Source organism: Ursus arctos, unplaced genomic scaffold (assembly GCF_023065955.2).
Source record: "Ursus arctos isolate Adak ecotype North America unplaced genomic scaffold, UrsArc2.0 scaffold_22, whole genome shotgun sequence".
In the NCBI taxonomy this organism is placed as follows: Eukaryota; Metazoa; Chordata; class Mammalia; order Carnivora; family Ursidae; genus Ursus; species Ursus arctos.
In genome coordinates this window covers 50,416,423-50,442,441 of record NW_026622897.1, presented here as the reverse complement: position 1 = coordinate 50,442,441, position 26,019 = coordinate 50,416,423, and the positions used below count along the sequence as shown (strand labels likewise).

The 26,019-nt window shown below is 42.6% G+C and overlaps 1 protein-coding gene across 1 annotated transcript in view; it reads left to right on the top strand.

Moving 5' to 3' along the window:
* The window catches only part of USP35 (ubiquitin specific peptidase 35), a 54,708-nt gene that overhangs the window by 7,657 nt on the left and 21,032 nt on the right, over positions 1 to 26,019 (top strand). The window contains exons 3-7 of the mRNA XM_026518190.4: positions 326 to 458; positions 1,993 to 2,122; positions 2,519 to 2,620; positions 4,153 to 4,311; positions 8,657 to 8,850. Of these exons, the coding sequence (XP_026373975.3) occupies positions 326 to 458; positions 1,993 to 2,122; positions 2,519 to 2,620; positions 4,153 to 4,311; positions 8,657 to 8,850 (718 nt within the window). The remainder of the gene's footprint in view (positions 1 to 325; positions 459 to 1,992; positions 2,123 to 2,518; positions 2,621 to 4,152; positions 4,312 to 8,656; positions 8,851 to 26,019) is intronic.

Genomic DNA, 26,019 nt, shown 5'->3' with positions numbered 1-26,019 from the left:
TCCCCTCAAGTCACACAACCCTTCTATCTGTTCTTGCCAGCTCCAGTGTTACCCTTTCTTACAGCCTTTGCCTATATAGGCACAGCTGGGGGTGGGAGGTAGTGCTTTTGTCTGTGCTTAGTACAGAGCTGGGCCCCAAGCCATGGCAGTGAAGGTTTGCTGAGCAAATAAGCTAAGGTGGGATCGGAGGCTGTGATGTTGTAGGAGGTGGGGAGGTGGCCCCAGTGTGTCTAGTTCCTTGGCAGCATGAGGGCATGGGGGGATTGGGGGAGATAAGGAGCCTACCTGCCTTGCTGAGCTCATCCCAGTTCCCACACTGTTCCAGAGGAGGAGCCGCCGTCTAGTGCCCTGGCCAGCGTGGTCCAGCACCTACCGTTGGAGCTTATGGATGGCGTCGTCCGGAACCTCAGCAATGATGACAGTGTGACAGACTCTCAGATGCTGACTGCCATCAGCAGGTGGGCTGAGGGCCGGGTTGTGGTCAGGTCTCTCTCTCTCCTTCCACTGGGTGGGGTTGCTGGGCTAGCCTTAGTGTCAGAAGGCCCAGGACCTCATGCTTTTTTCATTCATCCACCCTTTCTTGAGCCGTGCTCTGTGCCTGGCCCAGGGCTGGATGTGGGAGATGCAAAGAACCTTTCCCTAGTGATGCTCTCAGGTTGGGTGCCAACTGTCTGATCCTGGACAAGTCAATGATTTCTCTGAGCCTCAGTTTCCCCCTCTGTAATAGCAAAGATGGTATAAGATAGTTGTCAGGCTTCCATGGGGTCATACTAGAAGTTGAGAGTATGTTACAAAGTGCTTTTTGAGTTTGGTAGGTATGATAAATGGAATTTGGGTGCTTTTTAGCTCACAGCTTTTGCACATTCTCTCATTTCATTTGAATGTCATCGCACCTGTGATCTAGCCACACCTGCCTATCCAGTGATCCCAGAATATGCTGCCTTCCCTCCTGCCTTTGGCTTTGTAGATTCCATTCACCTGGCATGCCTCCCCCGCCATGCTTTCCATACCTGTGTGCAGATCTCCCATCTCCATTAGGCCTTCTTGGATTTCTTGTCTTTAGTGCGTTTAGAGTGTGGGCTCTAGAGGTAGGCTGGTTGGGTGCAGATCCTGGCTCTACTGCTTTTTGCCTGTGTCACTTTGGGCAAGTTACTCCACTTCTGTAGGCCTCTGCTTCCTCATTTATAAGATGCAGTGTAATTGAACCCATCTTACAGGGTTGTTGCAAAGATTAGATAAAATGGGATAATACACGTATTAAGTGTTTAGAGCAATGATGGTAGCTATGGTCATCATAATTACTATTACTTTGCTCTGTCATTGTTCTATCTCTTTATAGCATAGTCTTATGAGTCTAAAAATAATGATATAATGCCATTTTCCTGGGCATGTACTATGCGGCAGCTTCGTGCTCTGCGCGCAGAAGCATTATCTTGTGGGGGTCAGATGGGTTAATACATGTAAGGCAGATGGAATAATGCGTGGTGCAGAGCGAATACTGTGAGAGTTAACTTTTAATCCACACAACAACAACCCTGAGGTAGGTATTGTCCCCATTTTACAGAGGAGGAAACCGAAGCTAGAGAGAGGGACTGGTCCTAGGTCACAGGCAAGGGTTTGCTGGAGCCAAAGCTTCCAGTGTGGTGGGGGTGTGGGGCAGTGATCTCCTGCTGTTGGGCCCCATGGTCCAGGCAGAGACTGCCCAAAGCCCTGTTCTGCCACTGCAGCCTACTGTGTGGGGTGAGGTCTGGGGTGTTGAGAGGGTCAGGTTGCCCTCCTGCTGGGCTGGAAGCCTCAGAGTCTGCCAGATGCCTGTGCTGGCCTCATTTGCAGTTCTCAGAGGTGTCTTGTCCATCCCACAGACCCCAGGGCTGCTCTGTGAAGGTGTGGGTTAGCATGGGGTCTCAGGACATTATAGCTTGTCCCAGGGCTGCTCCCACCGAGGCATTTGGGCCTCCCTGGTCTTTGTGTCATTGTCACTCCCCTCTCCAGGATGATCGACTGGGTGTCGTGGCCCCTGGGGAAGAACATTGACAAGTGGATCATTGCACTGTTGAAGGGCCTGGCCGCTGTTAAGAAGTTCAGCATCTTGATTGAGGTTTCACTCGCCAAAATTGAGAAGGTTGGTGGGCCCCTGTCCTGGCCCTGGTTTATGGCTTTTCCCACTTAGCTCTTGCCAGGGACAGTGTGGGTCTGGGAGGCAGAGCACTGGGGCTCCCACCCAAGCTTGCTGTGACCCAGGACAATTCACTGGGCCTCAGACTTCCCCCATTCATTCCTCTGCTCATTCAAGAATATGTGTCACTTTTGGTTTGTCTATCCCTCCATCCCTCCTATCAGATATCTGTCTTGCTATCCATCTGTCCATCAACCTAGATCTGTAAGACTACCTGTGTCATGGTCCTGCATGGGTCTGCTCCTTCAGCTCTGGTGTGTCTGACCACGTCTCATGTCTGTGGCTGCGCTTGGCCTCTGGGGCCCAGGCGTGGGAAACTCCTGACCAGGGACTCTCTTCCAGGTTTTCTCCAAGCTTCTATACCCCATTGTCCGGGGAGCTGCCTTGTCTGTCCTCAAGTACATGCTCCTGACCTTCCAGCACTCCCATGAGGCCTTCCACCTGGTAAGGGCCCTATGTGCTGCCCTGAAGAGGGGCGGTCTTCCATCCCCCACTTGTTTGGCTGGAGTCTGGACATGCTGTCTCTATTGGGGTTGGGGGTTTGAAGCCCAAGACCTTGAAGTCCTGGACGTTAGGACTGGAGGAGACTTGAAACTCCATTTTACAGACAGGAGACTAAGGCCAGAGGATGGGTATGGCTTCCCCATAGGCCCACAGTAGAGTGACAGCCCTAGAGTGGTGATGACTGATGTTGCTTAGGTGCCTGGTGTGTGCCAGGCATAGTACTAAAGACAGTACGTATATTAACTCTCAGTTCAGCCCTAAGAGAGGGAATTCTATAATTTTTTCCATTTTTCAGCTGAGGAAACTGCAGTTTAGGGAGGTTAAGTTCCTTGTCCCAGACACACAGCTGGTGAGCCATGCAGGGAAGAGTCTAAGTTGGTCTGACTTTTGACCCAGTATCCTTCTGATATACCCTGCTTCCAACCAGCACCCAGGAGGCCTGGCCTCCAGCTCAGGGCTCTTTCTGTTATCTTTGGGGCCATCCCTTTGTGGGGGGGGAGGGGGCTTGGGAGAGAGGCTACTCTCTTGCCTTCTTTTCCTCAGGCCTGACCTGCAGATGGGGCCCTAGATTCTGATGGCTCCTGGTCAGGGCAGAAATTTCATGCTTTTCAATTTGCTGCAATGGGAAAAGCACAGAACAAGGGATTGGGGTACTGGGGGTTGAGTCCCATCTTCGCCATTTGCCAGATGTGGTGACCTTGGGCCGGGTGCTTACCTCTCAGGACTTGGAACAGGGTAAGCCCCTAGGATGGTGGGAGAGGGTTAGATGAGGTGATATTTGTCAAGAGCCTGCTGCATACTAAGGACTGGATAGATACTTGTTTCTTTCCATCCTTCTCCTGGGCTCCCTTATCCCGGTTCTTGTGGGCTGACTCTGTCCATCCTTGGGGCATTATGGTAGAACACCCCCATGGGTTTGAAAGTTAGCACTCTATAGGCCAGAGGAAAGAAATGGGTTTTGTGTCAGACATCGGCTTCTCCTATAACACATGGGGGAAGTTCTTGGTAAATTATATAATGTCTCCAACTTCAATTTCTTCATCTATAAAATGGTGATAATAATTGCCAAATAAAGTCATTGTGAAGGTGAAGTGTTTGACACTAAATGTTTGGTGAAAGAATGGTGGTGGGAAGAAGAGCAGCCCTGGTCGCTCAGGCCTCAGGCTGTTCTGGCAGGCCAGTTGGCTGTGGTTTAACAGCTGGGACTTGGGCCCAGGCCACCCCTCAACTGTGAGGAGGGAATTGTATATTCCATTTAACGGATGAAGAGACTGAGGTAGGATATCCAAGGTCATATGTCTTGTAAACAGAATCACGTGTCTATATAGTACAGAGCTCTGTGTAGGCAAGGGGACAGTGGCCAGGTGGTCAGACCTCTCTGCCTTGAGGAGCTCTGGGTGTTTTCGGCGTTGACCACCAGCTCATCTCGGGTAGTAAATGGTACTGAGCCTAATTCTGCTCTGCTGTCTCAGCTCCTCCCTCACATCCCCCCCATGGTGGCCTCTCTGGTCAAGGAGGACTCCAATTCGGGGACCAGCTGCCTGGAGCAGCTGGCGGAGCTGGTCCACTGCATGGTCTTCCGGTTCCCAGGCTTCCCAGATCTGTATGAGCCTGTCATGGAGGCCATTAAGGTGAGTGACAGTCTTCCCCCTGCTTCCTTGCCCTGCTCCAAAAAGGGTGCTGATTGGGCCTTGCTCAGGCCGTAATACAGGTTAATGGCAGCCCCCCATCATTTGGTCTCTGCCTGTCTCCCGTCACCTCCCCTGGCCCATCCTGTGCTTCAGGCACACTGAGCCACCTGCCCTTTCTGCGGATGGGTCATTGCTCATGATTGCTCCGAGCCTTTGCATACGCCATTCTCTCTGACTATAAACCCTTCTCTTGTTCTGCCTGGATAGCTCCGATTCCCATAGAATCTTATCCATGAAGGCTCTGCTCAAGTGTTACCTCCCTCAGCCTTCCCTGACAACTCTCAATACCCCCTCCCCACCCCTGGCTGGGTCAGGACTTTTCTGGGGCTCCCATAGTTCCCACATCCCTTTGTCATGTGTTGTCACTGTCTGCCTGTGTCTGTCTACCCCCCTAGCTGGAGCACTCCAGAGCAGGGATTGTTTATAAGTGTTTACATGGCTTTACTGATGCCCTGCTTTGTGCCAGACCCAGGCTGGGAACTGGGGACACAGGCATGAGGCAGACCAAGTCCCCTCCACTGAGGAGCTTGTGACCTCGTGGGGTGACAGGCTTGCACAGAAGTAACTCTGATGTAAGTGGCTTAGGACATTCCTGTGAGGACCAGAGAAGGGAAGGGTCATCTCCAGTTAGAGGAGGAGGCTGCAAGGACGAAGGGGCTTCTGACCTGGGCTTGCTAGGTGCTAGGACAATAACATGTGTAGGTAGTGCCACATTTGATAATGTGTTCCATATATTTTGTTTTTTAATGCTCACAAGACACAAGGAGTAAGAAGCAGGTACTGTTGTTACCTGAATTTCATGGATGAGGGAAATGAGACTGGAGAGGCCTGGTGACTTGCGCAGTCATGCAGGTGGTTGGAGACACACACAGGCAGGGTGTGTGTTTGCTGAGCCCTTTGCTATTGCCTGATACAGAGGGCAGGTCTGAGCCGGGTGAAAGGTGTCTAGGTAGGTGGTGGTGCTTTATAGAACCTCTGATCTGACTTCCATTTCTGTAGCACAGCAGGTAGATAACCTGAAAAGCATCCCACTACAGAACATCTAGAAATGCTTATTAAAATATAACAAACGTCTTTTTAAGTACATAGCTGAGCTTGCAAGAAAGTAATGGGGAATCCCCAAGGGCCAGAAAGGAAGCAAGAACTGGAATCCAGAATGGTAAGTGAGAGATGATGCTCTTTTGCCCTGTGGTGGGGAGGGAGGGGGGAAGGGTGTAACGGTAGTCACTAAGCCACTTGAGCTTGTAGGGACAGGAGGTGATGCTTAGGGCCTGCTCCACTAGGCTATTAGCACTAAGAGGCCCACGTAAGCCAGCACCCAAAGCCTTTACTGTTAGTTAAAAGAGTGATCTAGAAAAATGATGGTCTCAAATAGATGTCAAGGAAACCTTTATGGATTGGTCTGCACTCTGGATTAGGAAGAACAAAATTTTTCGTCATTGGCTTGCTCTCATGTGGGTTTAGGAGTTTACGTTCTCATTGTCTTTGGGGTTGTGGGACCCCTAAGCCCAAGCCCGCACTTTAAAAGTAGTTACTAACTTGTAATACCCAAGAGTTGCCTTGCAGAAACAGAAATGAAAGTGCTTTCAAGTCACAAAGATAAAATTCTGCTAAAGATGAGTTTATAATCCAGAAATTACACAACACACAAGGGAACAATCTACCATGAGTGAGAGTCAGTTGACACTTTAAGTGAAACCTCCGGCATTTACTTGGATCTTCTCGGTTTTTCCAACGTAAGAGGAAAATGCATTTTCTTTTAAATAGAGCCAATCTGTAAGAGAAGCAGCTACCTTGCTAGATCACGAGCTGCCTGTCACTGGGGCTAGACGAGCAAAGGGGGCAGGGCTTTGACTTGTTGGAAGGGACTGTGACTCTTTCCTGCTAGCTTGTGAGCTTCTGGTGGGCAGGGACCATGTTATCATTTCTGTGCCCAGCAAATACCTGTGAGTGAATGAACATGACTGTCGTGTGAAGGGTGCGGTCATGGAGGCATGAATAAAGAGGAGGGAGCATGGCCCTGCGCTGGGCACTGATGGAAACCCGCACTGAGTGAGACTCAGGCTTTTCACGCGGGGGCTATGGCCCGATCCGGGGGACAGTGGATCTGTAAATACCGGTACCACTAATGCAGGCAGCTAGACTTTCTAAGATAGATGTAGATCGCATGTGTACCCCACTTGAGAAGATCCTGGAAAGTCTTCTAGAGAGGGATTATAGAAGTGAGGCCTTGAGGGGACTGGCAGGATGAGGCCCCTCCCGATGCATCAGAGGGAGAGGTGTGGGAGTGTGCAGTTTGTTAGCAGAGTGGAAGGGACGTCGGAAGATCAGACTGGGGGGGCCTCATACCAGACTGACTCTGCTTCATCTAGCAGATGTGGGCTTCTCCAACCTTTCCTCCAAAGTACTTGAGCCTAGAAAGGGGCTTGCTTACCCAAGCAGGCTGACACAAGCTCAGTGTTTCTCTACAATCTCATTTTATCTCAGAGATTCAAGCACATATTTCATAATTATAGACATTTGTTTTAATGCAAATGTTTTTCTTCCTTGAATATTAGAGAATATGGCTCCAGGGAGATATGCTGCCTCTGTCCTGTGGCTTTGAATTCCTCTTGGTGTGAGCCGATGTGAGAGGCAAGGCAGCAAAGTATCCATAGGATTTTATTGTTTATGAAACTTTCACATGTTTTCTATGAGCACATCCTTCTTCAAGGCTCCTTTATAAATAAATTCTGAAAAGTTCTTTCAGGCAGTTTCTCTGGGAGCTGTGGTTCTTGCTAAGGGAGCTGTTGCATGTCACATGGGGAGCTTGAAACTTATTTCATGGTTCTGTTTTATTTTTGTACCAGTACCAAGCCACCTTCTTTGGGGAAAATGGCATTTTTTTTCTACTGTGGATAATTTTGCATCATGCGTGTGTGCATATGCGTGAGGTTCTGTCTTCCTGCCTTTTTGTCCCTATTTGTTCATGTTGCGTACGGGGTGGGGATTGGATAGGGGATAATAGGAAGAAAAAAAGGAGGGACTAAGAAGATAGTGAGCCCCCCCCCCCCCACTTTTTTTTTAATTTAGAGATGGGGAGGGGCAGAAGGAGAGGGAGAGAGAGAGAATCTTAAGTGGGGCTCCATTTCATGACCCCTGAGATCATGACCTGAGCGAAATCAAGAGTCGGACACTTAACCATCTATGCCACCCTAGGGGCCCCAAGCCTGTATCTTTTTATCTTGCTTTTGGCAGCTCCTATATTTTTTTATCATCTGTGAGAGGTGACTGATCTGATAAATGTTTGTGGGAAATGAGTGTGCAGAAGTGCTTGACCTGGACCTTCTGCTGTGGCCAGATGCTGTGTGCTGGGGAGACCAGGGCCTTCAGTGCTAAGCTGGTCTGAAATTCTGGAAGCTTGGAAAATCTAGGGTCTGTGCTCAGGATCTGGAAATGATAGGGCTTAGAGGAATGTCATTTAAAGCTATTAAGTAACTCTGTATTATGTTTAGGTGTTTTTGTTTGTTTGTTTGTTTGTTTTTAATAGATTAGAACCCATGCTGGGGAATGTTCTTTTAGGTGCATCTGTTTTAATATAAAAAAGAAGAATGAGTAAGAAAGCGTGCTAATCCCTGGTCCCTTGACCAAGGACTCGTATCTCAGGACCCCGGGACGCTCCCACCCTCCTGTCTGTGGGATCGTGCTGGGGAGTGGATGGCAGACCTGGAAGGTGGAGGGCAGGCGGGAGCATCACTGTGCTCAAGAGCTGTGAAAGTACGGAGTGCCAGACTGATGTAAAGTAGGCGTGGCCTCACTTGACAAATGTGGAAATGGAGTCAGAGAGGCTCACTGAGTATTGCCAGGCAGTTAGGACAAGAGTCAGGACGAGGCCTGAGATCTTGACATTGTCAGATCTGGCCGGTGTGCCTGTGTTGTCATTGCTTAGAGTGTGTCATACTCTGGGCTCCTCTAAGAATATACAGATTCTTTGCTTATTGTCTGTATGTCCCTGGAAAATTTTTTTCTCTGAATCTTAGTTTTTTTATCTATAAAGTGGGCATTTTACACCTTCCTAAGGCACTTGTGACACAAAAGGTGATATAGAAGGCCCACATGCCAAAATGAGAACCTAGAATAAGTTTGGAAGCAGAAGGCTGTTAACATCTATATCTGGAACATTTGTGGGGCCCTGTGCTTGGGTGGGGGTGGGGTAGGCTGGAGTCCAAGAAGGCTTCCCAGAGGAAGTGATACATTTAGAGCTGACCATGGTCCCCACCATCCTGCTGGCTTGTTCCCTCCTCAGGACCTCCATGTTCCCAATGAAGACCGCATCAAGCAGCTGCTGGGGCAGGATGCCTGGACCTCGCAGAAGAGTGAGCTGGCTGGTTTCTACCCCCGGCTCATGGCCAAGTCAGACACGGGCAAGATTGGTTTAATCAATCTGGGCAACACGTGCTACGTGAACAGCATCCTTCAGGCCTTATTCATGGCTTCTGAGTAGGTGCTGCTTTTGAATTTACTGTCTTCCCCTCCTTCTCTCCTTTGGGCTCCCTGGTATATGGGGTGTGGATGAGGGGTTGGAGAGGGTAGTGCAGTGTTGGAAAGGGTGGGTCCTGCTTTGCACTGAATGGCGTAATTCCCTGAGGTTTGTGGGCACATGAAGGGACCGGTGAGAGGTCCCTGAGGGCTCCAGGCCATTGACAAGGCAGTAGGTCAAGACTGGATGGGAACTTGAGATGGGACTTCAGAGGTTGGTCTGTAGCGGGAGGGGGGTCTGCTCTGGGTTGGTCAGCATCACTGATTTTTTCCCTGGAGTCCAAGGGGATGGATTGTGTTTTCCATTCACTCTCATATTAGGCATTCTCTGCCCCCTTATTAAAACAAAATCTTAATTGGCAGTGGCTACCTATCTAACTTCAGGCTTGCTTAAAAGTCACTCAAGGTTTCAGTCACAGAAGTAGACATCTTTTTTTCCCCTGGTTTCGTGTGTGTGTGTGTGTGTGTGTGTGTGTGTGTGTGTGAAAATGCATATAACACAAAATTTACTATATTAACCATTTTCATTGTGGAGTTCAGTGGTATTAAATACATTCACATTGTTGTGCAGACATTTCCACCTTGTAACTCTTTTCATCTTGTAAATCTGAGATTGTATACATCCTAAACAATAACTTCTCATATTCCCATTCTCCCTTCCCCCAGGCTCTGGCAACCCCGTTATACTGGCAACCCAAGTGTTGCTTTTATGTTTTGGCCATTGTGAATGCTGCTGTGATGAACACGGGTGTACAAATAGCTCTTTGAGATCCTGCTTTCAATTCTTTTGGGTGTATATATCCAGAAGTGGAATTGCTGGGTTGTAGGGTAGTTCTGTTGTTAACTTTTTGAGGAACCTCCATCCTGTTTTGGAGTGGCTGCACCACTTTACATTCCCACCAGCGGTGCACGAGGGTTCCGTTTCTCCACATCCTTGCCAACATTTCTGGGTGTTTTTTCTTTTTAAGAGAGCCAGGGGAGAGGCAGAAAAAGGGAGAGAGAATCTTAAGCAGGCTCCACGCCCAGTGCAGAGCCCGAGGCAAGACTCCGAGATCATGACCTGGGCCAAAATCAAGAATCCGTTGCTTAACCCAGGCGCCCCTCTGTCTTTGTGATATTAGCCGCCCAGCGAGTGTGAGGTGCTGTCCCATCGTAATTTTGATTTGCATTTTTCTAATGATTAGTGATGTTGAGCATCTTTTCATGCGTGCCTCGGCCATTTGCATATATTCTTTGGAGAAGTGTCTATTTAAAGTCCTTTGCCCATTTTGAACCAGGTTGTTTGTATTTTTATTGAGTTTTAGGTAGGGGTTCTCTATATATTCTGGCTATTAATCTTAGATACCTGATTTGCGAATATTTCTTCCATACTGTGGGTTGCCTTTTTGTTCTGGATAGTCTTTTTTTATTTTTGTTGTTAAAAGAGGTTGCATTTATTTATTTTTTATTGCGCTCTATTTGACGTTCTATTAATGTCGGGCATACAGCATATCTGATATATGTATATATCATGAAATGATCACAGTAGGTCTTGTTAACATCCATCACCACACACAGTTGATATTTTTCTTTCTCGTGGAGAGGACTTTTAAGATTTACTCTCTTAGCAGCTTTCAGATACACAATACGGTGTTAACTGCAGTCATGTGCTAGACATCACATCCCAGGACTTGTTATATAACTGGAAGTGTGTACCCTTTGACCACCTTCACCTCTTTCACCCACACCCCCACCTCTGGCAACCACCTGTCCATTCTCTGTATCTATCGTAGTTTTGTTCTGTTTTGTTAGATTCCACATGTAAGTGAGATCACACAGTATTTGTGTTTTTCTGTCTGACTTCATTTTGCATAATGCCCTCTCGGTTCATGCAGTTGTGACAGATTGCAGGATTTCCTTCGTTCTCATGGCTGAGTAATATTGCATTATGTGTATAGGGAATATATGTATTTTCTTTAACCATTCATTCGTCAGTGGACACTTAGGTTGTTTCCATATCTTGGCTATTGTAAAAAATGCTGCAGTGAACATGGGGGTGCAGATATCTTTTCAAGTTCGTGTTTTCATTTTCTTTGGATAAGTACTCTGAAGTGGAAATGCTGGGTCATAAGGTAGTTCTCTGTTTTTAATTTTTTGAAGAACCTCTCGTTTACATTCCCATCAACAGTGTGTAAAGATTCCTTTTGTTCCACGTCCTTGCCAACACTGTCACTCCTTGTCTTTGAGACAGCCGCTCTAACAGGTGCGAGGTATACTGTGGATCTGACTTCCCTAGTGATGGTGATGCCGAGCACCTTTTCATGGACCTGTTGGCCCACCTTCTTTGAAAAGTGGTCTGTTGAGATCCTCTGCCTGTTTTTCAGTGGGATTGCTTTTTTCCTGTTAAGTTGTATGAGTTCTTTATATATGTTGGATCTTATTAACCCCATCCCAAAGGTGATTTGCAAATATCTTCCCTCATCTTGTAGGTTGCCTTTTCATTTTGTCGGTGGTTTCCTTTGATGTGCAGGAGCTTTTTCACTTGTTTTTCTTTTGCCGTCTTTATTTTTAATGTCAGATCAAAAAAAATCATTGCCAAGTTGATGTCAAGGAGCTTACCGGCTATGTTTTCTTATGGGAATTGTATGGTTTCAGGTCTTACGTGCAAGTCTTTAATCCTTTTGAGTTGATTTTTGTGTGTGGTGTAAGAAAGTGGTGTGGTTTCATTCTTTTGCATGTGGCTGTCCAGTTTTCCCAACTTCATTTATTGAAGAGACTGTCCTTTCCCCACTGTATATTCTGGGTTCCTTTTTTGTATATTAATTGACCGTATAAGCATGGGTTTATTTTGGGGCACTCTCCTGTGTTGTATCGATCTATTTATTTTTTTATGCCAGTACCATGTTGTTTTTGACTACAGTAGGTTTGTAATGTAGTTTGAAATCCAGAATCATGATGCCTCCAGCTTTGTTTTTCTTTTTTAAAATTGCTTTGGCTATTTGAGATCTTTGTAGCTCCATACACATTTTAGGGTAGTTTGTTTTATTTCAGCAAAAAATGCCGTTGTCAATTAGATAAGGATTGCATTGAATTTTAGATTGTTTTGGGTAGTATGGACGTTTTAACAGTATTCTTCCTATCCATGAACACAGAATACCTTTCCATTTATTTGCATCTTCTTTAATTTCTTTCATCGATGATCCTCATTCTGACACGTCAGAAGACCAAGGTAGTGGCCTAACACTATGTCATAATGCCTACATCATTCAGTTTGCTTCGTCTCATCACCTAGGCATTTTATCATCTCACATCATTACAGGAAGAAGGGTGAATACAGTATAATAAGATATTTTGAGAGACAGACCATGTTCACGTTACCTTTATTATAGGATGTTGTTATATTTTTTTATTAGTTAATTATTGCTAATGTCTTACAGTGCCTTATTTATAAAATAAACTTTATCATAAGTATGTATAGGAAAGAACAGTATATATATAGGATTTGGCACTATTTATAGTTTCATGCATCCGTTGGGACTCTTGGAACATATCTCCTGCAGGTAAGTGGGGACTACTGTACAGGTCTTTTGCCTTCTTGGTTAAATTTGATGCAATCGTAAATGGGGTTTTTAAATTTATCTTTCTTGTGGTTCGTTTTACTGTATTGAAATGCAGCAGACTTTTGTATCCTACAACATTATTGAATTCATTTATTCTAAGGATTTTTTGGTGGAAGCTAGGGTTTTTTTTTATATGTAATATCGTGTCATCTACACATAGAGCCAGTTTTATTTCTTCCCTTCCAATTATGATGCCTTTCCTTTTTCTTGCCTCATGACTAGCTAGGACTTCCAATACTGTGTTGAATAAAAGTGATGAGAGTGGACATCCTTATCTTGTTCCTGTCTTAACGGAAAAGCTTTCATGTTTTCACCACTGAGTATATTGTTAGCTGTGGGCTTGTCATAGATGGCCTTTATCATGTTGAGGTACGTTTCTTCTATACCTACTATTTTTGAGAGTTTTTATTAAACATAAGTGGATATTAAGTTTCCTGCATCTACTGAGACAGTCATACGATTTTTATCCTTCGTTTTGTTGTGCAGTGTACCACATTGATTGCTTTGTTGATCCATCTTTGCATCCCTCCAATAAATCCCACTTGGTCATGTTGTATGAACCGTTTTGTGTATTGTTGAATTTGGTTTGCTAATACTTTGAGTATTTTTGTATCTGTGTTCAGCAGGGATATTGGCCTGAAATTTTCTTGTCATTGTCTGATTTTGGTATTAGGGTAATGCTGGCCTTCTAAAATGAGTTTGGAAGTATTCCTTCTGTTTTTTTGGGAGAGTTTGAGAAGGCTTGGTATTAATTCTTCTTTGAGTGTTGGGAGAAATTCACCATTGAAGCCATCTGGTCCTGGTCTTTTGTTTGTTGGGAGTTTTTAATTACTCAATCCATTTCCTTACTAGTAATCAGTCTGTTCAGATTTTCTACTTCTTTCTGATGCACTCTTGACAGTTTGTATGTTTCTAAGAATTTCTGTATTTCTTCCAGGTTGTCCAATTTGTTGGTGTATAATTATTCATAGTAGTATCTTATCCTTTATATGTGTGTGGTATTAGTTGTAATGTCTCTTTCACTTCTGATTTTATTTTTGTCCTTTCTCATTTTTTCTTAGTGAGTGTAGCTAAGGGTTTGTCTATTTTGTTTATCTTTTCAAAAAAAACAGCTTAGTTTTATTGCTATTGTATTTTTAGTCTCCATTTTTGTTCTGATCTTTATTTCCTTTATTCTATTTTTTGGGCTTAGTTCTTTTCTAGCTCCTTGAGATGTAAAGTTCGTTTATTTGAGATCTTTCTTTTATCATAATGTAAGCATGTATCACTATGATTTTCCCTTTTAGAATTGCTTTTCCTGCATCGCATAACATTTAGTATGCTGTATTTATATTTTCATTTGTTTCAGGGTATTTTTTGATTTCTCTTTTGATTTCTTCTTTGACCCATTGTTTGTTCAGTAGTATGTTGTTTAGTCACCACTTGTTTGTGAATTTTCTGGTTTTTTTCTTGTAAGTCATTGCTACTTTCATACCATTGTGGTCAGAAAAGACACTCAGTATGATTTCAGTCTTCTTAAGTTTATTAAGACTTGTGGCCTAATATATGATCTGTTCTGAAGAAGGTACCATGTGAACTTGAGTAAAATGTATATTCTGTTGCTTTTTGCTAGAATGTTCTGTAAATGACTGTTATATTAATCTGTTCTAACATGTTACTGGCTAGAGTATTCTTGGTCAGAAGTTTTCTTTCCATACCAGTCCCTTCTGGTCTGCAAAATTTTTGCAGAAGATATGCTGATATACTTATGAGGGTTCCCTTGTATGTAACAACTTGTTTTCTTCTAGCCACTTTTAAGGTTCTTTTTGTCTTGAACTTTCAACAACTTAATTATAGAGTGTTAATGTGGGTCTCTCTGGATTCATCTTATTTGGAACATTCTTGGCTCCCAGATCTGGATGTCTTCCTTCAGAAGGGAGGATCTTCAGAAACAGAAGGATCTGTTTCCTTCCCCAGATTAAAGAAGTTTTCAGCTATTATTTCATCAAATAAGCTTTTTATTTTTTAAAGGAGACTTTTTTCTTTTTCTTTTTTTTTTTCTAAAGATTTTATTTATTTGTCAGAGACAGAGAGTGCGAGAGAGCACAAGCAGGGAGAGTGGCAGGCAGAGGGAGAGGAAGAAGCAGACTCCCCGCTGAACAGGGAGCCTGATGTGGGGCTCGATCCTAGGACCCTGGGATTAAGACCTGAGCTAAAGGCAGATGCTTAACCAAACTGAGCCACCAGGTGCTCCTCATCAAATAAGTTTTGTGCCTCTTTCTCTTTCCTCTCCTTCTGGGTCACTTTGTATTGTGAATATTGGTCTGCTTAATTTTGTCCCATAAGTCCTTTAGGCTGTCTTCATTCTTTTTTTTTTTTTTTTTTTTAAACTTATCTGATTAGGTGAATTCCACTGCCCTGTCTTCGAGTTTGCTAGTCATTTCTTCTGCTTGATCTAATCTGATGTTGAATCCTTCTGTTCTGTTTTTTGGTACACTTATTGTGTTCTTCAGTTTTGTGGTTTCTGCTTGGTACTTTCTTATATTTTCTTTTTCTTTGTTCAAGTTGTCACTCTGTTCATGCAGTGTTCTCCTTGCCTTGGCGAGCATTTTTATGCTTATTGTTTTGAACTCTCTGTCTGGTAAATCACTTGTCTCCATTTTGTTAACATCTTTTTCTGAGGTTTTATCTTATTCTTTCATTTGGAATATAGTTCTCTGTTTCTTCTTCATCCTTGACTGTCTGTGTTGGTTTCCGTGCATTAAATAAAACAACTACCTCTCCCAGTTTTGAAGGGGTGGTGTTGTGTAGATTGAACCTTTTTGTTCATCCTTGCTCTTGCTTTTGCCGGTCTCTCAAACCATTGTGATTGTCCGAGCAGCCTACTTTGTTCTTACTAGCTCCCAGTAGTTCAGACTATGCCCAAGACCTGTCAGCGTCCTAAAGGGGAGGATCTCAGGCATCAGCTAGATGCAGGGCTTACTGGAAGCCAGAATCTCAGGCAGCAGCTTTTAAAGTGTACAAATATACCTCTTTCAAGGGAATACTGGGAGATGGGCATTTGCATCTTTGAAGATAACCTCGTAGTTAGTCCTCTTTCTTGGAATGACTGTGCATTTCTGTCTGCTGCCTCTCTGCTGTTCCCTGGTACAGTAGGCCAACTGTTTTCTCTTTGTTACAGTGCTGTATGAATTGCAAGTGCAGGTTTCATTTGCCACCAGAGCCAGACATTCAGGGATGTTCCCTGGGTGGCAACTGCAAGAACCAGGGCTGCAGATGTGTGCATAAGCTCCTTCCTGGGAGACTCTGGCAGCCTGGAGTGAGACAGAGGGAGAGTGCAAAGATAACATCTGTTAGTCTCTGCAGTCTTTGGAAAGTATTTCAGTTGGCCCTAGATGTGTGTTAAATTAGAAGCACACACCTCAGGCTGAACTTCTAAGATAGACAAATGGACCTTTTTCACAGAAAGGCTGGGTGTGATTCACTCAGCTGCCTCTGTGCTGGCTCCTGGGGGGTTAGTCATGAGTGGGTCCGTGCAAGCCGTTTAGGTACTGTTTCTCAGTTTGCTATAGCATTGCTGGTCTTGTGGGCATTAGCCCCGTTGACTTTCAAAGGTAGATACTTCGGGGGCCCATCCCTTAGGTGCAGGTCTTAAAAGTAAGGGTGCCAGGTGTGGGATTCGTACCCTTCCCTCCCCAGGGAGAAGCTAGTAGTTGTGATTTTCCTCCCGATTGTGGGTCACCATGCTGGAGGTGGGGTTTTTGGTGAAATTGTGTCTCCACCTCTCCTACCCATTTCAGTGTGTGTGTGTGTGTGTGTGTGTGTGTGTGTGTGTTTTGTCATTTGCCTGATGTGTAGAAATTGTTCAGCTAGTTTTTAGATTTCTTGCAAAGGGAATCGTTCCATATGTAGCTGTATGTTTAGTGTGTCTGTGATTGGAGTTGAATTCAGGATCCTTCCATCTTGAAGTGAAACCCTGAATGGTGCCTTTATGTACAAATTTTTTAATTTTCATGAGGTCCAGTTTATGTAATTTTATTGGTTGTGCCTTTGGTGTCTTCTCTTAGATCATTGCCCAATCCAATGTGAAGTTTTTGTGCAATGTTTTTTTCCAGGAGTTTTGTTGTTTTGGATTATAAATTTAGGTCCTTGATCCATTCTGAGTTTTGTACATGGTGTTAGGTAAGGGTCCAACTTCATTCTGCTTATGGACATTTAGTTTGCCCAGCACCATTTCTTGAAAAGCCTGTCCTTTCCCTCATTGAATGATCTTGGCACCTTGTCAAAAATCACTTGACTGTGTTCGTGAGGGTTTATTTCTGGGCTCTGTATTCCATTCCATTAGTCTCTGTGTCTGTCTTTATGCCAGTACCACATTCTTTTGATTACTGTAGCTTTCTGTAGTAGGTTTTAACATCAGAAAGTAAGAGTCCTCCAGTTCTTTTCATCTTTTTCAATATTATTCTTAATTATTTGTGATCCTTTGGAATTCCATATGGATTTTAGAATGTTTTTTCTGGTCCTGCAAAAAACGTCGTTAGATTTTCATAGGGATTGCATTGAATCTACAGATCACTTTGGGAAATGACATTTTGACAATATTAATTCTTCTAATCCATGAACATGGAGTGTGTTTCCGTTTATTTATGCCTCTAATTCTTTCAGCAATGTTTTGTAGTTTTCGTTGTGCAATCTTTTTCCTCTTTTTAATGCTGTTGTAATTGGAATTGTTTTTGTAGTTTTCTTTTTGGATTGTTCATTGTTGGGGGTATAAAAATGCAACTGGTTCTTGTGTGTTGACTTTGTATCCTGCTATTTTGCTGAATTATTGGTCTAACAACTTTTTCTGTGGTTTTTAGGATTTTCTACGTACAAGGTTATATCCTTTACAGACAGATAATTTTACTTCTATTTATTTTTTGCCTAATTGCTCTGGCTAGACCTTCTAGTCCTTTGTTGATCAGAAGGGGTGAAATTAGGCATGCTTGTATCGTTCCTCATCTTGAGGAAAAGCTTTTAGACTTTCACCACTGAGTGTTCTGTTTGCTATGGATTTTTAATATATGGTTTTTATTATGTGGAGGTCATTTCCACAATTTCTATTGTGTAGAGTGTTTTTATCATAAAAGTGTATTGACTTGTCAGTTGCTTTTTCTGTATCAATTGAAGTGATCATGTGGCTCTTTATTTTGGTGATGTATATGCATTACATTGATTAATTTTTTTGTGTGTCGAACCATCCTTGCTTTCCAGGAATAAATGCTATTTGGTCATGGTATATACTGCTTTTATTATTTTTTAAGTTTTTTTAATAGTACAGTTCACTTTTTAAAAAAATTTTAAAGTTTATTCATTTATTTAAAGTAACCTCTACACCCAACGTGGGGCTTGAACTCACAACCCCAAGATCAAGAGTAGCATTTCTTCCAGCTAAGCCAGCCAGGTGCCTTGGTGTATGCTGCTTTTAATGTGCTGCTGGATTCTGTTTGCTTATATTTTGTTGAGGGTTTTTGCATTAGCACTCATAAAGGAGATCAGTCTGTAGTTTTCTTGTAGTGTCTTTGTCTGGCTTTGGTATCAGAGTTATGCTGACCTAATAGAATAAGTAGGAAGTGTTCCTTGCTTTTGAGTTTTTTCGAAAAGTTTGAAAAGGATTGGTATTAGTTCTTTAAAGATTGGTAGAATTCACTTGAGAGCCCTGAGGTCCAGGGAGATTTTTGATTACTGATTCAACCTCCTTACTAGTTTAGGTCTAGTCAGACTACTGTTCATACTACTCTCTTATTATCCTTTTTATTTCTATTGAATTGGTACTGATGTCCCCACATTAATTTCATTTTTTCCCACGTTAATTTCTGATTTTAGTAATTTGAATCTTTTTTTCTTAGTCCATCTAGCTAAGCATTTAATTTTTTTTTTAAAAAGATTTTATTTGTCAGAGAAAGATTGAGTGCACCAACAGGGGAAGCAGCAGGCAGAGGGAGAAGCAGGCTCTCTGCTGAGCAAGGAACCCTATGCAGGGCTCAATCCCAGGACCCTGGGATCATGACCTGAGCCAAAGGCAGACACTTAACTGACTGAGCCACCCTGGTGTCCCATAAACATTTGTTGATTTTGTTGCTCTTTTTGAAGAACCAACTTCTGGCTTTATTGTTGTGTGTGTGCGTGTGTTTTTTTTTTTCCTATTTTTATGTTTTCTGTTTTAATTTTCTCTGCGCTAATCCTTTATTTCCTTCTAGCTTTGGGCTTAGTTTGTTCTTTTTGTAGTTATTCCAGTTGTGTATATAGGTTTTCGATTTGAGATCTTTCTTGTTTTTTTTTTCTTTTTTTCTTTTTTTTTAAATTTATTTATTTTTTAATTTTTTTTGATTTTTTATTATATTATGTTAGTCACCATACAGTACATCCCTGGTTTCTGATGTAAAGTTCGATGATTCATTAGTTGTGTATAACACCCAGTGCACTGTGCAATACGTGCCCTCCTTACTACCCATCACCAGTCTATCCCATTCCCCCACCCCCCCTCCCCTCTGAGGCCCTCAGTTTGTTTCTCATAGTCCATAGTCTCTCATTTTTCATTCCCCCTTCTGATTACCCCCCCTTTCTTTATCCCTTTCTTCCCCTACCGATCATCCCAGTTCTTATGTTCCATAGATGAGAGAAATCATATGATAGTTGTCTTTCTCTGCTTGACTTATTTCACTTAGCATTATCTCCTCCAGTGCCGTCCATGTTGTAGCAAATGTTGAGAACTCATTCTTTCTGATAGCTGAGTAATATTCCATTGTATATATGGACCACAACTTCCCCAAAGATACAGACGTAGTGAAGAGAAGGGCCATATGCACCCCAATGTTCATAGCAGCAATGTCCACAATAGCTAAATCGTGGAAGGAGCCGAGATGCCCTTCAACAGATGTCTTTCTTGTTTTTTAATATGAGCGTTTATAGCTGTGTTTCCCCTTATCACTACTTTTGCTGTATCCCGTAAGCTTTGGGATGTTGTGTTTTGTTTTCGTTTGTATCTAAGTAGTTTCTAATTTTCCTTGAGATTTTTTTTTTTATCTTTGTTAAAAAGTGTGTTGTTTCGGGGTGCCTGGGTGGCACAATCGATTAAGTGTCCACGTCTTGATTTTGGCTCAGGTCATGATCTTAGGGTTGTGAGATCAAGCCCTGAGTGGGGCTCCTGCTGGGCGTGGAGCCTGTTTCAGATTCTCCTTCTTCCCCTGCCCCTCCCCCCACCTCTGTCATTCTCTCTCTCTCCCCGCCTCTTAAAAAAAAAAAAAAGTTTAATTTCCTAATTTTGTGAATTTTCTAGTTTATGTTACTGAATTCTATTTATCCAGGTGTGGTCAGAGAAGATACTTTGATATTTATCTTTTAAGATCTGAAACTTGAAGTCTCATGCGCACTTGAGAAGAATATATATTCTGCTTTTGGGTGAAGTGTTCTGTACACGTCTGTTAGACCTAGGTGGTTATTGTGTTGAGTCCTCTATTTCCTTACCTTCTTTCTGGTTGTTCTATCCGTGATTTCACGTAGGGCAGGTTGAAGTCTCCAGCCGTTACTGTAGAAATGTCGATTTCTCCCTTTAAGTGCTCTCAGTTTTTGCTGTCCTTTAGTGCGTAAATTTTTATAATTGTTATCTTTTTGCTGTATTGAGCTTTTAATCAATATATAATGCCTTTTTTGTCTCTTGTAAGCTTTTTTGATTTAAAGTCTATTTTGCCTGATATCAGTACAGCTGTCTCTGCCCTGTTCTGGTTTTCATTGGCATGGATTATCCTTTTCCATCCTTTCACTTTCCACCTGTTTGTGTCTTTGGATTGTGAGTCCCTCACAGACAGCCTCGAGTCAGATTGCGTATTTTTATCCATCCTGCCAATCTTTGTGTTTTTGATTGAGAGTTTAATCTGTTTGCTTTTGCAGTGGTTATTGATCAGGAGAGACTTCTGTCACTGTGCTCTTTGGCTCTTACATACCCTATAACTTTTTTATCCCTGATATCCCACACTCCTGTCGTCTTCTGTGTCCAGTTGATTTTTCATAGGGAAATCTTTACGTTCTTTCTTAATTTCCTTTCGTGTATATTGTACAGTTGTTTTCTTTGTTGTTACCATGGGGATTACATTTAACATTCTAAAATTAGAACTTTCCAATTTTAATTTATAGCAGCTTAATTTCAATAACATACAAAACTCTGCTCCTTTATAGCTCCTATCACACCTGTTTTGATTGTTGATGTTGTAAAATTACTTCTTTATACTCTGTATGCCCCCAAAACATAAATCAGTAATTCCTTTTTTTTTTTTTTTTTAAGATTTTATTTATTAGAGAGTGAGTGAGAGTGTGAGCTGGGGTGTGGTAAGGGGAAAGGGAGAAGCAGACTCGTCACTGAGCAGGGAGCGGGAAGCAGGGCTGAATCCCAGGAGCCCAAAAGCATGACCTGAGCCGAAAGCAGAAGATTAACTGACTGAGCCACTCAGGTGTCCCTAAATCAGTAATTCTTAAAAATGTATGTCACCTAAATAATGTAGAGGAGAAGATAGTTACAAACCAGAGTTAGAGAAATTCCTAGCTATTACATTAATAATTTTTACTTTACATGTATCACTCTCAAATAATGTTAAAAACATAAAGTGCAGGGGCGCCTGGGTGGCACAGCGGTTAAGCATCTGCCTTCGGCTCAGGGCGTGATCCCGGCGTTGTGGGATCGAGCCCCACATCAGGCTCCTCCGCTATGAGCCTGCTTCTTCCTCTCCTGCTCCCCCTGCTTGTGTTCCCTCTCTCGCTGGCTGTCTCTATCTCTGTCAAATAAATAAATAAAATCTTTAAAAAAAAAAAAAAGAAAACATAAAGTGCAGTTACAAAAATACAGTTACAAACCATTGCTAAAACAACGGTAGTTTTTGTAGTTGTTCATGTATTTGCCTTTGTTGAGATCTTTATTTCTGCACATGGCTTCAGGGTACTGTCAGAGTACTGTCCTTTCACCCCACAGGACCCCCTTGAGCATTCCTGCAGGGCAGGGCTAGTGGTCACAGAGTCTCTCAGCTGTTGTTTATCTGGGAATGTCTTGATTTCTCCCTCACTCTTGAAAGACAATTTTGCCACATTTCAGATTCTTGGTTAACAGTTTTTTTTTTTTGAGCACTTTGTGTTTGTCGACTGTCTTCTGGCCTCCAAATTTTCTGATGAGAAATCTGCAAATAACTATTTGCATAATTAGTATTAATGATCCCTTGTATGCGATGATTCATCTGTCTTGCTGCTCTGAAGATTTGGTCTTTGTCTATTGATTTGTCATCTTGTTTTTTTTCCCCTTTTGTCTATTTGATTATAATGTGTCTCAGTGGGTCTCTTTGAATTCATCTTACTTGGGGGTTTGCTGGGCTTCTTGGCTCACTTATGGTTTAATTCAATTTGGGTAATTTTCAGTCATTATTTGTTAATATTCTCTCTGCCCCTTTTTTTCCCTTTTCCTTCTTTGGGACTTCCACGAAGTGTATGTTGGTCCTTTTGATGGTGGCTTTCGGGTCTCCTAGGTTCTGTTCACAGCTGTGATTATTTCCATTGTTCTGTCTTCAAGTTCAGGGGCTCTTCTGCCTGCTCAAATCAGCTTTTGAATCCCTCTAGTGAATTTTTCATTTCAGTTACTATTCTTTTCAGACCCAGAATTTCTTTTTGGTTTCCGTTTGAGTTTTCTGTCTCTTTGTTGACATTTTCGTTTTGTTTACATTGTCTCCTTGACTTTCTTCTCACCTTCCTTTAGTTCTTTAATCATCTTTTTTTTTTTTTTAAGAAGGGAAGGGAGGGGCAGAGGGAGGGAGAGAATCCTAAGTAGGCTCCATGCTTAGCAGCTCGACTTCATGACCTGAGCTGAAATCAAGTCAGACACTTTACTGACTGAGCCCCCCAGGCACCCCTTCCTTTAGTTCTTTAATCATCTTTAGGACTGATACTTAGGTCTTTGATTCATTGGCCCTTAAGTCTTTCTCGGGGACAGATTTTGTTGGATTATTTTTTCCCCTTGGAATGGGCCACACTTTCCTGTTTCTTTGTATGTCTTCTGATTCTTCATTGAACTCTGGACATTTGATTTTAATAATGTGGTAACTCTGGAAATCAGATTCTCCCCCTTCCCCATTGTTTGCCATGGGTTGGTTGGTTTTTTGTTTTTTAATTGTAGGCTGTCTCTGTGTTGACGATCAGCCTGAGGTATAAACAAAATGTCTTCTTTTTCGTTTCTGAGCCTTTCCTTGGACGTATGCAGTCACTTTCTCTGTCTATGCAGTGTCTGAATGTTCTAGTCTTTAATGTCTGGCTTCTGAAATGTGAAAGGTTAAAAAGGAAAGGAGGGCAGAGGAGCGCTGGCCCTTTAAATCTCCCGGTGGTCGCTTCAGCTTGAGGCGGAGGGGCTTGCCGTGGTCCTGGGGGTGGATGTGTGCGGCAGCAGTGGCTGCCTGCCTCTGCACCTCTGCCATCAGAAGCAGCACTCAGAGCATAGATCCCCAATATTGGGAGATGGAGTACTTTTTACCCACCCTGCGTCCTGCAGGCTGTGTGTAAGCTGTTTTAGAAACAGGTACACAGCTGCCTGCCGTTTGGCTGGCGGGTGAGGGAGCGATAACGGCTACTGTGCTTAGAGGTGGAACTGGTAGCGGTTTACGGTGGAAGCCTTCCCCGCCAAGCTGCAAGCTTTCAAAGGACTCCAGAGTGTTCAGATCGTCACCATTAGACAGATGCTGCCAATGCAGTTGTTGTTTAGGTCAGGAGACTGTTTCCTGGTACTTACTACTCTGCCATCTTCCCAGAATCCCTCCTCCCTCTCATTTGAAGACTTTTATTGTTTAACAGCAATTTTAGGTTTATAGTAAAACTGAGAGGAAGGTATCAAGATTTACCATACACTTTCTGTCTTCACAGTTGCATTGCCTCTCCCCTTATCAACATCACTCAGCAGAATAGGACAGTTTGTTTTTTTTAAACCAAGGATGAACCTACATTGACACATCGTCATCCCCCAAAGTCCGTCGTTTATGCTCACTCTTGGCGTTGGACACTGTGTTGGTTTGGACAAATGTATAAGGACGTGTATCCATCACTGTGGTATCATACAGAATATTTTCATTGCCCTAAAAATCCGCTCTGCTCTGCCTCTTTGTCCCCCTCCAGTTCCTGGCAATCTCTGATCTTTCCACGGTTTCCATGGTCTTGCCTTTTCCAGAATGTCATGTTTCGTATCGGTTTGTACTTTTCACATTGGTTTTTTTCTCTTAGTATGAATTTAAGGTTCCTCCATTTCTTTTCATGGCTTAGTAGCTCGGTTCTTTTTAGTGCCGAATAGTAGTCCATCATCTGGATGTACCACAGAGCATCCATTTACGTACCGAAAGACATATTGGTTGCTTCTAGGTTTTGGCGATTAAGAATAAAGTTGCTGTAAACATCCATGTAGAGATTTTTGTGTAGACTTGATGGTTCGGCTCCTTTGGGTAAATAACAAGAAGCACGATACCTGGATCAGATGGTAATAGTATGTTTAATTTTGTAAGAAATTGCTAAAAAAAAAAAAAAAAGAAAGAAAACCTGCCAAGGTGTCTTCCAAGGTGGCTGTACCATTTTGCATTCCCTCCGGCAATGAATGAGAGTTCCTGTTGTTCGACATCCTTGCCAACATCTGGTGTTTCCTGTGTTCTGGATTTTAACTACTGTATGTAGTAGTATCTTGTTGTTGTTTTATAGAAAATCTCTAGAATTCATCCAGCATAACTAAAACTCTGTGTCCTTTGATCACTGTCTTCTCTCTCCTGTCCCCGTCAACTACTTTTCTGTTCTCTGCCTGAGTTTGACTGTTCTGTGTATTTATTTATTATTGAAATAGAGTTGACACACAATGTACAAAATACTGATTTGACAAATGTACATTATGGTAGGCTCACAAGTGTAGCTGCCATCTGTCACTGAATAACACTGTGACAATACATTGATTATATTCCCTTTTATCCCTGTGACTTATTCATCCCATAACTGGAAGCCTGTATCTGCCACGCCCCTTCACCCATTTTGCCCATCCCCTCAAACTCCTCCCCCTGGCCACTATTAGTTTTTTCTTTGTATTTATGAGTCTCTTTCTGCTTTTGTTTGTTCATTTGTTTTCTAGATTCCACATATAAGTGAAATCATATGGTATTTGTCTTTCTCTGTCTTATTTCACCTAGCATAATACCCTCTAGATCCATCTGTGTCATTGTAAATGGTAGGATCTCATTGTTCTTTATGGCTGAGTAATATTCCATTGTGTGTGTGTGTGTGTGTGTTGTGTGTGTGTGTGTGTGTGTGTATATATATATATATATACCACATCTTCTTCATTCATCTATAGACAGACACTTGGGTTGCTTCCATATCTTAGTCATTGTAAATAATGCTGCAGTAAACATAGGGGTGCGTGTACCTTTTCAAGTTAGTATTTTTGTTTTCTTTGGGTAAATACCCAATGGTGGAATTACTAGATTGTATGGAATTACTGGATTAATTTTTTGAGGAACCTCCATGCTGTTTTCCACAGTGGTGGTACCAGCTCGCATTCCCACCAGCAGTGCACCAGGGTTCTGTCTCCTCCGCATCCTTGCCGATGCTCATTTCTTGTCTCTCTGACTCTGCCACTGTGCAGGTGTGAGGTGGTGTCTCACTGTGGTTTTCATCTCCATCTCCCTAATGATGAGTGCATCTCATTGAGCATCTTTTCATGTGTCCGTTGGCCATCTGTGTCTTCTTTGGAAAAAATGTCTGTTTAGGTCATCTGCTCATATTTAAATTGGATTATTTTTTGGCATCAAGTTGTACAGGTTTTTATATATTTATATAGTAAATATTAATCCTTTTCTTAATCCTATATTAATCCTTCATAGGCTATAACATTTGAAAGTATCTTCTCCTGTTCAGTAGGTTATCTTTTTGTTTTGTTGATGGTTTCCTTTGCCGTGCAAGAGCTTTTCATTTTGGTGTGCTCCCAAAAGTTTTTTTATGCTTTTGTTCCCCCTCGACTGAGGAGACATATCTAAAAATACGTTACTAAGGCTGATGTCAGAGAAATGACTTGCCTATGTTTTCTTCTAGGAGTTTTATCATTTCATGTCTCACATTTAGGTCTTTAATCCATTTTGAGTTTATTTTTACGTATGGTGTGAGAAACTGGTCCAGTTTCATTCTTTTGTGTGTAGCTGTCCAGTTTTCTAGCACTTTTTGGTGAAAAGGCTTTTTTCCCCATTGTATATTCTTGCCTCCTTTGTTGTAGATGAATTGACCATATAATTGTGGGGTTATTTTTGGCGTCTCTATTCTGTTTCACTGATCTATGTATCTCTTTCTGTGCCACTGTCATTCTGCTTAGATTACTACAGCTATGTAGTATATCTTGAAATCTGGGATTGTGATGCCTCCAGCTTTTTTTTTTTTTTAAGATTTTATTTTTTGAAAGAGAGAGAGTACATGAGCACAAGCAGGGAGATGGGGTAGAGGAAGAAACAAACCCCCTGCTTAGCAAGAA